Source organism: Symphalangus syndactylus, chromosome 11 (assembly GCF_028878055.3).
Source record: "Symphalangus syndactylus isolate Jambi chromosome 11, NHGRI_mSymSyn1-v2.1_pri, whole genome shotgun sequence".
NCBI classification, from domain to species: domain Eukaryota; kingdom Metazoa; phylum Chordata; class Mammalia; order Primates; family Hylobatidae; genus Symphalangus; species Symphalangus syndactylus.
In genome coordinates this window covers 67,697,745-67,712,648 of record NC_072433.2, presented here as the reverse complement: position 1 = coordinate 67,712,648, position 14,904 = coordinate 67,697,745, and the positions used below count along the sequence as shown (strand labels likewise).

General features: G+C 40.8%; 1 protein-coding gene across 3 annotated transcripts in view; it reads left to right on the top strand.

Moving 5' to 3' along the window:
- Nucleotides 1–14,904, top strand: part of SERINC5 (serine incorporator 5) — a 189,306-nt gene that overhangs the window by 125,842 nt on the left and 48,560 nt on the right. For all 3 annotated transcript variants that reach the window (XM_055298359.2, XM_063612191.1, XM_055298358.2), the window contains exons 6-7: nucleotides 3,474–3,685; nucleotides 6,836–6,931. In XM_055298359.2, coding sequence (XP_055154334.1) covers nucleotides 3,474–3,685; nucleotides 6,836–6,931 — 308 coding nt within the window. The remainder of the gene's footprint in view (nucleotides 1–3,473; nucleotides 3,686–6,835; nucleotides 6,932–14,904) is intronic.

Here is a 14,904-nt window from a genome sequence, read left to right as displayed (position 1 = left end):
CTTGGATGTGCTAAATTTGAGATACCAATTAGACCTTCAAGTGGGTCTCCAATTGTTAAATGAACAATTGGATAATATAAGTGACGTTCAGGGGAAAGGTTAGGGTTGAAGATTTAACTTTGGGATGGACTGTAAACATAAATTAACTGTAAGAAAGTCCTTCATATTCTAATAACGTAACCAAAAAGACTAGTGAATGGAAGCGTTGGTCGTCTCCCACCCACAAACCAGTCAGCAGTGTTTACCTTTTTCTGTATAACTCATGCTGTCTCCCCATCATCCATTATTATTTGCTCTTAGATTTTTTTTTTCCTTTTTAAAATCCCATTTTCTCTCATTTCCTTTGTACGCCTTTTATGTTAGAATAATTCCAAGGTCATTGGAGTGTCTGGCACAGTTTCAGGAATATGACAGTCATTATAATTGTGGCCTTTGCTCCCTATTTTCTTTGTTTCTGGTCGCAGGAACTTTTTCATCATTAAAACATTTTAGCTGGGTTGCTTGAACACTTTCCAGTTTTGTGAGGGCATAAAGCAAGTTGCTTTTTCTGTGAGGTTTGGGAGAATGTGGTTACAAAGAGCAATTTAATCATAAGGCAGATGACAATGATTCATTCAATTCATTCTCCCTGTTGCTCTGTCCTCTTCATTTAGCATTTATAGATACTTTCTTTTGCTCTGAACAATTTCCTCTTTTGTGTGAGACAGGGTCTTGCTCTGTTACCCAGGCTGGAGTGCAGTGGCATGATCTGGGCTCACTGCAGCCTCTGCCTCTGGTGTCCAAGTGATTCAGCCACCCAAGTAGCTGGGATTACGGGCGTGCGCCACCACGCCTGGCTAATTTTTGTATTTTTGGTAGAGATGGGGTTTCGTCATGTTAGTCAGGCTGGTCTCAAATTCCTGACCTCGTGATCTGCTGCCTTGGCCTCCCAAAGTGCTGGGATTATAGGCATGAGCCACCGTGCCCTAATTTATTTTTTAATTGACATATTGTAATTGTACATATTTATTGGGTTCATTTTGATGTTTTGATACATATATGTTATATAGTAATCAAATCAAGGTAGTTGACCATTACCTTATGGATTTATCATCTTTTTCTTTCTTCCCTTTCTTTTTTTTTTTTTTTCTTTTTTTTTTTTAAAGAGACAGGGTCTCACTCTGTCACCCAGGCTGGAGTGCAGTGGCGCAGTCATAGCTCACTGCAGCCTTGAACTCCTAGGCTCGAGAGATGCTCCTGCCTCTGCCTCCCAAGAAGCTGGCTAGCATGTCCAGCTAATTTTTTTGTTTGTTTTTTGTTTTGTTTTGGTTTTTGGTTTTTGTAGATGGGGTCTTGCTCTGTTGGCCAGGCTGTATCATTTCTTTGTGTTGAGAATCTTCAAAAGCCTCTCCTCTAGCTGTTTTGTAATATACAATACCTTACTGCTAGCCATCATCACCCTACCATACAGTTGATCATCAGAATTTATTCCTATCTATTTAACTTTTTTTAATGTCAAATTTTCCTTTACTATTCCCTGATACTATTTTGGATAAAGAAGCAGCACAGCTACAGGTCATTCTCTTCAGTACAGGGAATAAAGAGCTAAGGTCAGCCAGTATGGCTCTTAATAAAGGTAATTCTCTTTTCTCCCTAAGAAGATGGCATCAGAGCTGCTGGCAACACTTTGTTTCTGTTTTCAAAAGTTTATTTACTATTATTATCAAACATTTAGGGCCAGGCACAGTGGCTCATGCCTGTAATCCTAGCACTTTGGGAGGCAGAGGTGGGTGGATCACGAGGTCAGGAGTTCAAGACCAGCCTGGCCAAGATGGTGGAACCCCGTCTTTACTAAAAATACAAAATTAGCCGGGCATGGTGGTCGGTACCTGTAATCCCAGCTACTAGGGAGGCTGAGGCAGAGAATTGCTTGAATCTGGGAGGCGGAGGTTGCAATGAGCCAAGATGGCACCACGGCACTCCAGCCTGGGCGACAGAATGAGACTCCGTCTCAAAAAAAAAAAAAAAATTTAGACAGGGTCTTACTCTTGCCCAAACTGGAGCACAGTAGTACAGTCATGGCTCATAGCAGCCTTCATCCGCCCGAGCTCAGGTGATCCTCCTACCTCAGTCTCCCAAGCAGCTGGGACTACCAGTTTGCACCTCCACACGCTGCTAATTTTTGTAATTTTTGTAGAGACAAGGTTTTGCCATGTTGCCCAGGCTGGTCTTGAACTCCTAGCCTCAAGAGATCCGCCTGCCTCGGCCTTTGAAAGTACTAGGATTACAGGTGTGAGCCACCTCTCCTGGCAGCACTTTGGAGTAGAGACTATGGCACTTCGGGGCTCTGTGTTTACGGAGAAAACCTGGAGAAGCCCAGTGAAGAGCCACTTTTTTCATCCTGCCAAAAACTGACCCATGGTGGTTCATAGTCAGAATGGAGAAGCTAGAATAAAGTCCGTAGGTAGCTAAAGGAAATAGTCTCAGGACTGCTCAAACTCTACATCAAACAGAGAGTTAAGCCTGGAGACAGAGTCACGTGACACTGCTCTCTCCCCCCCACCTGCCCATAGATAGCTGTGACTTCCCAACCTTGTGTCAAAGGACTACACATTAGCTAGACTCTACAGAAGGCAAAAGGCCTCGTGCATCCTGGATGACTGGCCTCAAATTGCTCATAAGTAAATTCTCTGCTGGCCCCTAAACCTTTCAAGATGTGTATCTTCCCATAAAAAAGGACATATCAGCTGTAACTTTAGGTCTGCAACCTAAGTCTAGCTCCCTGTCCATGGAATTACAGTCTGTTACATTTCACACTGACAATGCCCATTACAAGCTTATCTTCCCAGGTGCAGAACAAAGACAGGAGAGCAGTCATTTCTCTGCCTACTCTGAGACTACATAATTAACTCTTCCTTTACTCCCTTTTTGAATGTTTATCATATCTCTTGTACAGCGGAGTTTACTGGGCACTAGTTAAAATCTCAGGAGAATGTCGCGTTTGCCTCACCACCTGCCCCCTTTTCCTGCATGCCTTCTCCCCTGTAAAGAAATGGGTAAATACTGAGCCTTCTGCAACCTCTTTGGGAGCACTGGCCACAGAAGATTCTGTGACTTGCGTGCTTTTGGGTGCACCCTCAACCCTCTGGCTCAGTAAACCTTGGCTGATGGAGACTGTTGCCTCAGTCTCTCATTTGGGTTGACATTATTCATTTTAATGAATGAATACATTTGTCGCAGAAAGTGGAATTATCTCAGTGTTGAGAGAAAATTCTCAGCTTGAGTCAAGAAGTTTCCATATTTACCAGAACCTTCCAGCTTTGTTGAGCATAATCACTGCTAAAATAATGTGTCTTCTGGGCAGCGGGGTACCAGTGCCTGTGGCCTGTCGCATTAGTTACTGCCTGAGGGATGGTGAATGTTATCAGAGAATGATGGGCTTCATTGACTTTGTCTTCTCTCCTCTCCCTCTTACCCACTTCCCGGAGAAACAGGACAGCAGGCACAGCCAGTAACAAGCTGTGGTACGCTTCCCTGGCCCTGGTGACGCTCATCATGTATTCCATTGCCACTGGAGGCTTGGTTTTGATGGCAGTGTTTTATACACAGAAAGACGTCTGCATGGAAAACAAAATTCTGCTGGGAGTAAATGGAGGCCTATGCCTGCTTATTTCATTGGTAGCCATCTCACCCTGGGTCCAAAATCGTAAGCATGTTTTTTTCCATTCTTCCTTACTTATATTTTCCTAAGTGTCTATGAGCAAACCCAATGGTTTCTTCTTTTTGGAACTAGTGTATTCCTTAGCTTACTGTGGATGTGTCAGCAAGGTGGGGCTCCAGTCTCTTCATATCTCATGCTCGAGCTGTGATAGTCAAGCATTTCTCATGTTGAGAAAGACCTGAACTTAACAAAGTCAATGAATAGGAAGATACTGCCTTTGCTAAATAATGTACCACAAGGAGCCTTTAAATGGGAAATGCCTTCCGTGTATATCAAGCTCAGGTGTTTATGAGCTTGCCTACAATCTCTGTGTAAAAGTTGAATGAAAGGGCCGCGAAGGGGTTGGTTCTGTGGTCATCTTTCACTCAAGGCTGTGGACAGTGTGTTCTGGGAGTCAGGAAGCAGGACATCCCATCCCAGCTCAGCCAGCAGCTGGCCCATGTGCTAACCTTCCTTAGACCCAGGTTCTTCCTCAGTAAACTCAGTGGAAACATGTGAGCCTGACCTTGCTCATGGTTGTTGCAAAGCTGGAAAGAAGAAGACAGTGGGATTTGAAAGTGCTTTAGGAAGTATAAATGTGAATTGTCATTTATAAACTACTCTTGGTTTCTTAAGCCAGGATATAGTGTCTTTGGGCTTGCAGTGAGATGTTCCTGGTCTGATTTTTTTTGTGGGTGTCGGACTCTATAGGTGATGAAAATGCACGTGACATTCAGGTTCTATGTAGGAAAATATAGGCAATAAAGATACAGCCCCTTGAATCCTTTCTAAACTAGTGGTTTAAAAAGGCAACTAGTGGTCGGGCATGGTGGTTCATGCCTGTAATCTCAGCACTTTGGGAGGCCGAGGCAGGCAGATCGTCTGAGGTCAGGAGTTCAAGACCAGCCTGGCCAACATGGGGAAACACCATCTCTACAAAAAAATACCCAAAAAAATTAGCCGGCTGTGGTGGCACACGCCTGTAGTCCCAGCTACCCGGGAGGCTGAGGCAGGAAAATTGCTTGAACCCGGGAGGTGGAGCTTGCAGTGAGCCAAGATCCCACCACTGCACTCCAGCCTGGGTGACAGTGAGACTCCATGTCAAAAAAAAAAAAAAAAAAAAAAAAAGAAGAAAAAAAAAGGCAACTAGTCACAAATAATTTGTTTTCTTCTACTAAAAATTTTAAGACCATTATTGAAATTGAGAGTATTATTCTCCTAATCCCTTTAATTGATCAGTTAAGAGTTCCTAGCACAACTTGATATTCCGATTAAAATCTTTGGGTTAAGTCCTACCTTTTGAAATAGGGATAATGTTTTGAAATATTTGGTTTAATACCATTAGGTGCTAAGGAAAATCTTATTACCTTGCCAAAAAGCAACATTATAACAGGGTCTATTTTATGTCTTTATTGGTAATTATAATTTAATAATGATAATTTTGGAAACAAATTTGACCAAAGGGAAGACTGAGTAAAAACTGCATCGTTTTATGTCAGTAAGTGGTCGAAAATTTCACAGGAAAGAAAAAGAGAGATCCCTTATCACATCCTGGTTACTCTGAAGGATCTGAACCCTTAGTTTACTTGAAATATTATAACTTTCAAAAAATAACAGATGGCTTGTGAAGTTGCAGAGAAAAATGAACACTTATACACTGTTGGTGGGAATGCAAATTAGTTCAACTGTAGCGGAAAGCCGGGTGGCAATTCCTCAAAGACCTAAAAACAGAACCACCATTAGGCCCAGCAATCTCATTACTGGGTATATACCCAAAGGAATATAAATGGTTCTCACATAAAGACACAGGCATTCACAATAGCAAAGATATGGAATCAACCGACATGCCCATCAATGGTAGACTGAATAAAGAAAATGTGGTACATATACACTATGGAATCTATGGAATACTGTGTAGCCATAAAAAGGAAAGAGATCATGTCCTTTGCAGGAACATGGATGGGGCTGGAGGACATTATCCTTAGCAAACTAACACAGAAACAGAAAACCAAATACCACATGTTCTTGCTTAAAAGTGGGAGCTAAGTGATGAGAACATATGGACACATAGAGGGGAACAACACACACTGGGGCCTATCAGAGGGTAGAGGTGGGAGGAAGGAGAGGATCAGGAAAGATTAATGGGTACTAGGCTTAATACCTGGGTGACGAAATAATCTGTACGACAAAGCCCTGTGACAATTTTCCCCTTACAATAAACCTGCACATATACCCCTAAACCTAAAACAAAAGTTAAAAATAAATAAATAAATAAATAACCTTAAAACCCTTCTCCCAGTGAATGCTGAGCCCCATAGCCTTCCTCTTTAGCCAAGAGCAGTTCTTGTATTCTGTTCCCAAATGCTTTTTGTTCATTGGCAGGTAAGAGCTTTTTGCCCTGTCATAGGTCATCACCTTGTAGAATCCGGAATACATCCCCTGTGAAATCTGGTTTACCACTTACTCCCCTCCCCAACTAAGCTATGTGGTTTTATCAACAACTATGGTAATTTTTTTTCTGATCTTGTGATTTAAGAACTAATGTTACAAACCTCAGGGAGACTAGTATAGCCATAGGCTTGATAAAGTATTGGTAGAGAACTTGGGGGAACCTGACATCTTTAAAATAGCAACGTTCAGCTCAGTGTGTAACTCTCTCCCCCTTAATATCTTTTTAGTTTTATCTGAGAAACATACTACATTTTTTTCTCTTTTCTTTCCTTTAAAGGTGGATGCTCAAGTTTGAGGACTGTCATGGAGACTATCAGGTTTTTTTTTTTTTTTTTTTTTTTTGAGACGGAGTCTTGCTCTGTCTCCCAGGCGGGAGTGCAATGGCGCGATCTCGGCTCACTGCAAGCTCCGCCTCCCGGGTTCATGCCATTCTCCTGCTTCAGCCTCCCGAGTAGCTGGGACTACAGGCGCCTGCCAACACGTCCGGCTAATTTTTTGTATTTTTAGTAGAGATGGGGTTTCACTGTGTTAGCCAGGATGGTCTCGATCTCCTGACCTCGTGATCCGCCCGCCTCGGCCTCCCAAAGTGCTGGGATTACAGGCTTGAGCCACCGCGCCCGGCCAGACTATCAGGTTTTTTAGGCATGTGCTTTCTTTTTCTTCAAATTAAAACCTGTTGTCTGTCTGTCTCTTTTCATTTTTCAGGACAGCCACACTCGGGGCTCTTACAATCAGGGGTCATAAGCTGCTATGTCACCTACCTCACCTTCTCAGCTCTGTCCAGCAAACCTGCAGAAGTAGGTAAGCCAGCCTGTTAGGGTGCTTGTGTTAGCGGTGTGAATATTTTCATTCATGGAGGAATGAGCTATTGTTTAAATATTGGAGAGGCCATGGAGATAGAGAGCAGAAAGATGGTTACCAGAGGCTGGGAAGGGTTTGGGGGAGGTTTGGGAGGAGGTTAGGATGATTAATGGGTACAAAATAAATAGGAAGAATGAATAAGACCTAGTATTTGATAGCACAACAGGGTGACTATAGTCAAATTTAATTGTAGATTTAAAAATAACTAAAAGTATCGGGGAACCTGCCCCGATAATCACGTAGGTTCTTTTCTATTTTCCTAAGCGTTGGCTGGCTTGAGAAATAAAAGGACAGAGTACAGAGAGAGAAATTTTAAAGCTGGGCATCCAGGGGAGAAATCACACATTGGTAGGATCCGTGATGCCCCACAAGCCACCAAAACCAGCAAGTTTTTATTAGGGATTTTCAAAAGGGGAGGGAGTATACGAATAGGTGTTGGTGACAGACATTGAGTACTTAACAGGGTAATAGAATATCACAAGGCAAGTGGAGGCAGAAATTAAAATTGCTAGATCACAGGACCGAGGCGAAATTAAAATTGCTAATGAAGTTTTGGGCACCACTGTCATTGATAACATCTTATCAGGAGACAGGGTTTTGAGATCAACCGGTCTGACCGAAGTTTGTTAGGTGGGAATTTCCCCTTCCTAATAAGCCTGGGAGCGCTATGGGAGACTGGAGTTTATTTCACCCCTGCAGTCTCGACCGTAAGAGACAGTATGCCCCGGGGGGGCCAGTTCAGAGACCTACCCCTAGGTGCGCATTCTCTTTCTCAGGGATGTCCCATGCTGAGAAAAGGCATTCAGCGATATTTCTCCCATTTGCTTTTGAAAGAAGGGTAATATGGCTCTGTTCTGCCCGGCTCACCGGCAGTCAGAGTTTAAGGTTATCTCTCTTATTCCCTGAACAATTGCTGTTATCCTGTTCTTTTTTCAGGGTTCCCCACATTTCATATTGCTCAAACACACATGCTGTACAATTTTTGTAGTTAACGCAATTATTACAGGGTCCTGGAACGATATACATCCTTCTCGGCTGACAGGATGAAGAGATTAAAGACAGGCGTAGGAAATCACAAGGGTATTGATTGGGGAAGTGATAAGTGTCCATGAAATCTTTACAATTTATGTTTAGAGATTGCAGTAAAGACAGGCATAAGAAATTACAAAAGTATTAATTTGGGGAACTAATAAATGTCCATAAAATCTTCACAATCCACATTCTTCTGCCATGGCTTCAGCTGGTCCCTCCATTTGGGGTCCCTGACTTCCCGCAACATAAAAGAGCATAATTGGATTGCTTCTAACACAAAGGATCAATGCATGAGGGGATGGATACCCCATTTTAGATGATGTGATCGTTACATATTTCATGCCTGTATTAAAACATCTCATGTACCACATAAATATGTACACCTGCTATGTATCCACAAAAATTAAGCTAAAAAATAAAAATAAATATTAGAAATGTACTAAATCACAGTAGAGAGATGATCTAGACTTTTTCATGAAAAAGTCTTTAACATGAGCTATGTAAAGGAAAATTCCCTTTTCCGATTCTTCCTGGTGTGTAGGACAGACAGGAGGAAAGGTTTGGCTGTGGAGTTTGCTTTTAGGCCTAAATAACCTCTTAATTTAGTTGTATTTCTTTTCTTTTGCGACTATAGCAGTGGAACAGAGAGAGTGGAAAGAATGTGGGGGAGTGGGGAGCGGGGAGCAGGATCTGAGCACAGATCCGTGATTTACCGGCTATGTGACCTCAAACCACTCGTCTTAAATGACATTTATTTACAGAGACAACAGAACATAGTGATTAGAGCATGAGCTTTGAAGTCGGACTGCCTGATTTATAGACTGATCTTGCTACTTAAGTAACTTGCAGAAACTTACTTACCTCTCTGTTACTTTTGTGATGTATAAATGTAAATATACACACACATACATATATACATACATACACATAAGCATATATAAATGTATGTTTGGGTATATTTGAGCTTATATAAGTCAAATTAAATAAGTGTAGTGTCTAAGAAAATTGAAGTTGTTTCCTCTTTTAAATTTGGAAAGCTGGTGCAATGATAATTTTGAAAGTTTTAGCATATACACATACTATTTATGGGCTTGTCCTTGTTGCTATTTATAGTGGAAAGTAATGTAAGTGGAGGTCTTAAGTAACTATTGCCTATCCTGGATTTAATTTTTTTTTTTAATATTCTATCTTGACTCTTAAGTTTACATAAATTTAGTCTCTTTAAGACTTTCTTTTATGACTGTTTATGTATTAATTTCTGGCTTTAACTTACTGGGATTTTTATTTACAATGTTTTTTAAATGGCAGGTATCCCTTTAAAACAGAAGACAAGGGCTGAGCATGGTTGCCCATGCCTGTAAGCTAAGCACCTTGGGAGGCTGAGGCAGGAAGATTGCTTGCTGCCAGGAGCTGAGACCAGCCTTGGCAACATAGCATCTCTACCAAAAAAAAAACAAACAAACAAAAACCCAGAAAAAAAGTTATTTTAAATTTCAAGTGCTCTACATTTTTTAAATTAGCCTAAGAATAAAGATTCTTGAAACCACAGCATGCACAGGGAATTTTATAGCATTAAATGCCTACATCAATAGGTTGCATCTGGAACTAGAAAATCAAGAAGAAACCAAACCCAAAGTTAGCAGAACAAAAGAAATAACAAAGATCAGGGCTGTGTGAGTTGGCTCATGCTTGTAATCCTAGCATTTTGGGAGGCCGAGGCAGGCAGATCGCAGGAGCCCAGGAGTTTGAGACCAGCCTGGGCAACATGGCGAAACCCTGTTCCTACAAAATAATAAAAAAAATTAGCCAGGGATGGTGGCACACGTCTGTAGTCCCAGCTACTATGGAGGCTGAGGTGGGAGGATCACTGGAGCCCCAGAGGTTGAGGCTGCAGTGAGCTGTGAGCTCTTATTGCACCACTGCACTCTACTTAGGGCAATAGACAGGGACTTTGTCTCAAAAAAATAAAATAAAATAAGGAACTAAATAAAGACACCCCCTCCCCCAAAAAAAACCAATGAGAAAAATACAGAGGATCAACAAAACAAAAAACAGTTGGTTTGTTGAAAAGATAAACAAAATTGATAAGCCCCTAGACTAACCAAGAAGAGAGAAGACCAAATCAACAAAATTAGAAATGGAAAGTCACAATAATACCACAAAAGTACAAAAGATCATTACAGACTATTGTGAACATCCATATACTTACAAACTAGAAAACCTAGAGGAAATGGATACGTTTCTGGAAAGCAAGAAGGAATAGAAATCCTAAACAGGCCAATAATGAGTAGTGATATTGAATCAGTGATTTAAAAAATCTTCTGATAAGAAAAAGCCAGGACCTGATGGAGTCATAGCCAAATCCTACCAAACATATAAGGGGGAACTAATACCAACCCTCCTGAAATTGTGCCAAAAAATGGAGAGGAGAGAACGCTCCCTGACTTACTATACAAGGCCTGATACATCACCCTCGTAACCAAAACCAGACAAGGACACAACAAAAATTACAGACCAATACCCCTGATGAACATAGATGGAAAAATCTTCAACAAAATACTAGCAAACACGATGTAATAGTACATCAGAAGATAATATACCATGATCAAGTGGGTGTTATACCATGGATGCAAGAATGGTTCGACATATGCAAATTATTAAATATGATACATCATACATTACATATTACATAAACAGAATTAAAGATAAAAACCATATGATCATTTCAATAGATGTAGAAAAAGCATTTGTTAAAATTCAGCATCTTTTCATGGTAAAAAAAACCCTCAATAAAGTAGGAACATAACTTAAAATAATAGAAGGAACACAACTTAAAATAATAAATGTCATATATGATAAGCTCACAGCCAGTATCATACTGAGTGGGGAAAAACGGGAAGCATTACTTTTGAGAACTGAACCAAGATAAGGGTGCCTGCCTTCACCATGCCTATTCACCATAGTACTGGAAGTCCTAGCCAGGACACTCAGGCAAGAGGAAGAAATAAAAGGCATCCAAATTGGAAGAGAGGAAGTCAAACTGTCGTGTTTGTTGATGATGTGATTCTATATCTAGAAAACCCAAAAGGCTCCGCCAAAACACTGTTAGATTTGAGTAATGAATTCAGTAATATTGCAGTATACAAAATCAACATACAAAAATTAGTAGTGTTTTGGCTGGGTGCATTGGCTCACATCTGTAATCCCAGCACTTTGGGAGGGCAAGGTGGGTGGATCATTTGAGGTCAGGAGCTCGAGACCAGCTTGGCCAACGTGGTGAGACCCCGTGTCTACTAAGAATAGAAAAATTAGCCAGTCGCGGTGGTGCGCACATATGTAATCCCAACTACTTGGGAGGCTGAGACAGGAAAATCACTTGAACCCGGGAGGGGGAGGGATCTTTACACTAGCCGAGATCACACTACTGCACTCCTGCACCTCAGCCTGGACAACAGAGTGAGACTCCGCCTCAAAAAAAAAAGTTAGTAGTGTTTCTGTACACCAGTAATCATCTAGCAGGGAGCCAAATCATGAAGCCAGTCCCATTTACAATAGCTACAAAAAATAAAATAACTAGGAATAAATTTAACAAAGGAGGTGAAAGATCTTTACAATGAAAACTACTAAACATTGATGAAAAACTTAAAAGGAGGGGCCATGTGTAGTTTCACATGCCTGTGATCCCAGCACTTTGGGAGGCCAAGGTGGGAGGATGGCTTGAGGCCAGGAATTTGAGGCCAGCCTGAGTAACATAGTGAAATCCCATCTCTACAAAAAATTTACAAATTAGCTGGGTGTGGTGGCAGGCACCTGTAGTTCTAGCTACTCATGGGTCCAAGGTGGGAGGATCACCTGAGCCCAGGAGCTTGAGGTTATGGTGAGCTATGATCAGGCCACTGTACTCCAGACTGGGTGAAAGAGCAAGATCATGTCTCAAAAAAAAAAAAAATAAAAAGGATGCAAGCAAATGGAAAGACATCCCATGCTCATGGATCAGAAGAATAAATATTGTTAAAATGACCATATTGCCTAAAGCAGTCTTACAGATTCAGTGCTATCCCTATCAAAATACCAATGACATTTTTCAACAGAAAAACAATCCTAAAACTTGTGTGGAAACAACCGAGCCAGAATAGCTAAAGCAATCCTAAGCAAAAAGAACAAAGCTTGGAGGAATCAGTTCAAAGCTGGAGGAGTCCCTTCTTCAAATTATGCTACAAAGCTACAGTAAGCAAAACAGCATGATATTTGTATAAGAATAGATCCATGGAACCACATAGAGAACCCAGAAGTAAAGCCACATATTTATAGCCATCTGGATACCCTTTTCAATAAGTGGTCCTGGAAATTTTGGATTTCCATATGCTGAACCCCTACCAAACCCCTATCTCTCACCACATACAAAAATCAACAAAAGGTGGATTACAGACTTACATGTAAGACCTGAAACTATAAAAATACTAGAAGAAAACCTAGGAAAACTCTTCTGGATATTGCTCAAGGCAAATAATTCATGACTAAGACCTCAGAAGCACAGACAACAAAAACAAAACCAGACAAATGGAGCTATATTAATCTAATTAGCTTCTGTACAGCAAAAGAAATAACAGAGTGAAGAGACAACCTGCAGAATCAGAGGAAATATTTGCAAACTGTGTCTTATAGGGGAGCAATATGCAGAATTTACAAGGAATTCAATTGATCCCACCAAATGATCCCATTAAAAAGTGGTCAAAGGACGTGAATAGACATTTCATTTTTTTCTAAAGAAGACATATAAATGGCCAACAGGCATTTGAAAAAAATGTTCAACATTGCTAATCATCAAAGAAATGCAAATTAAAACCATAACTAGATGTCATTTCACACCAGTCAGAATGGCTATGATTAAAAAGACAAGGATGTGGAGAAACGGGAACACTTACACTGTTGATGGGAATGTAAATTAGCATAGCTTCTATGGGAAATAGTGGGAGATTTCTCAGAGAACTAAAAATAGAGCTACCATTTGATCCAGCAATCCCACTACTGGGTATCTACAAAAAGGAAAATAAATCATTATATCAAAAAGATACCTGCACCTCTGTGTTTATCACAGCACTGTTCACAATAGCAAAGATAAGGAATCACCTTAAATGTCCATCAACAGATGATTGGATAAAGAAAATGTGATTTATACACACACACACATATATATCTCCACTCAATGGAATACTATTCAGCCATAAAAAAGAATGAAATCCTGTCTTTTGTAGCAACATGGATGGAACTGGAAGCCATTATCTTAAGTGAAACAAGCAGACACAGAAAGACAAATACTGCATGTTCTCACTTTTAAGTGGGAGCTAAATAATGTGTACACATGGACATGAGTGTGGAATGATAGTGAAGACTCAAACATAGGAAGGAGGGGGAGGGGATGGATGGTGAGAAATTACTTAATGGGTAGAATACACGTTATTTGGGTGATAGATACACTAAAAGCCAAGACTTCACCACTACATGTAAAAAAGTTACACTTGTACCCCATAAATTTATACAAATAATAAAAGATTCCTTAAACCACAGCATACACAGTTATGTGTCCTGTTTCAAGTGCAAATACCAGTCATTATTTTGGTCTCACTTCAGACACTTAATATATGCACATTTGTAAAGTGGTTTCTAGGGTGTTATTTTATGTTTATGTTACTTGCTTTGGTGGCAGAGTTGGCAGTCAGACCTAGGTTGGGTGTTCCAAATGGAAGACTCCATATTAGGTAAAAGGTAAATTACCACTGATGGTTATATTATAGGGATCTTTGTTATGTAGTGTTTAGAATAACTCAGTTTTTCTTCTGTTTGACACTACAAGAGTCAACACAGAAGGTTTCTGTGACACTAAAATATGTGGAGATTTCTCCCCACCAGCAAGCAGGCAGTGAGTTCCGCAGTGGACATCAGCTGGGTGTCCTCCAATCCAATCACTGGTCACAAGTCTGGCCCTCCAGAACTTCTGACCAACTGTTAGGGCTCCCACAGTTACCCCTTCTTTGGGATGGATTAATTTGATAGAATGGCTCACAGAACTCAGGAAATACTTACCTTTACTGATTTATTACAAAGGATATTTTAAAGAATATGAATAAACAGGCAGGTGAAAATATATATATAAGGCAAGGTCTCTAAGGGTCCTGAGCTTCTGTCTCCATGGAGTTGGTGTGGCTGGGTTCCTAACATGTGGATGAGGTGGTGTTCACCTTCCTGTAAGCCTCCAGCTCTCAGGAATCTCTCTGAACCATGTCCTTTTGGGCCTTTTATGGAGACTTCGTTACACAGACATGATTGATTAAATGATTAAACCATTGGCCCTTGGTGATCAACTACCATTCCTCCCATTCCTGGAGTTTGGAGAGTGGGTCTGAAAGTCCCAACCCTCTAATCCTACCCTGGTCTTTCTGGTGACCAGCCCCCATCCTGAGGCTACCTAGGGGCTGCCAGCCATTAGTCAATCATTAACATATAAAAAGACACCATTTTGGAGATTTCAAGGATTTTAGGAGTTGCATGCAAGTAAATGCAGATGAAGACCAAATATATATTTCACAATATCACATGTAGCCACTCACATTAAAAAAAAAAACCACCTCAGGAGTTTCCAAGTTACAGACAGAAAGATATCATGATTATCATATCACTTACGGCAAAATGACTTCTCAACTGGTTTAGGAGCTATTGTTGGCTGTTGATTCACCTCAGCACTGCTTGGTATCTGCACCCTACCTCTCTTTAGGGGCTGCCCTGTCAACTGAAAAATGCGCCTGACTTGTCCTTTTACTATTGTTTGAATAGTACTGAAAACGAGCAAGACTCTCTGCTTAGGTCCTGGATCTGTTTGAGCC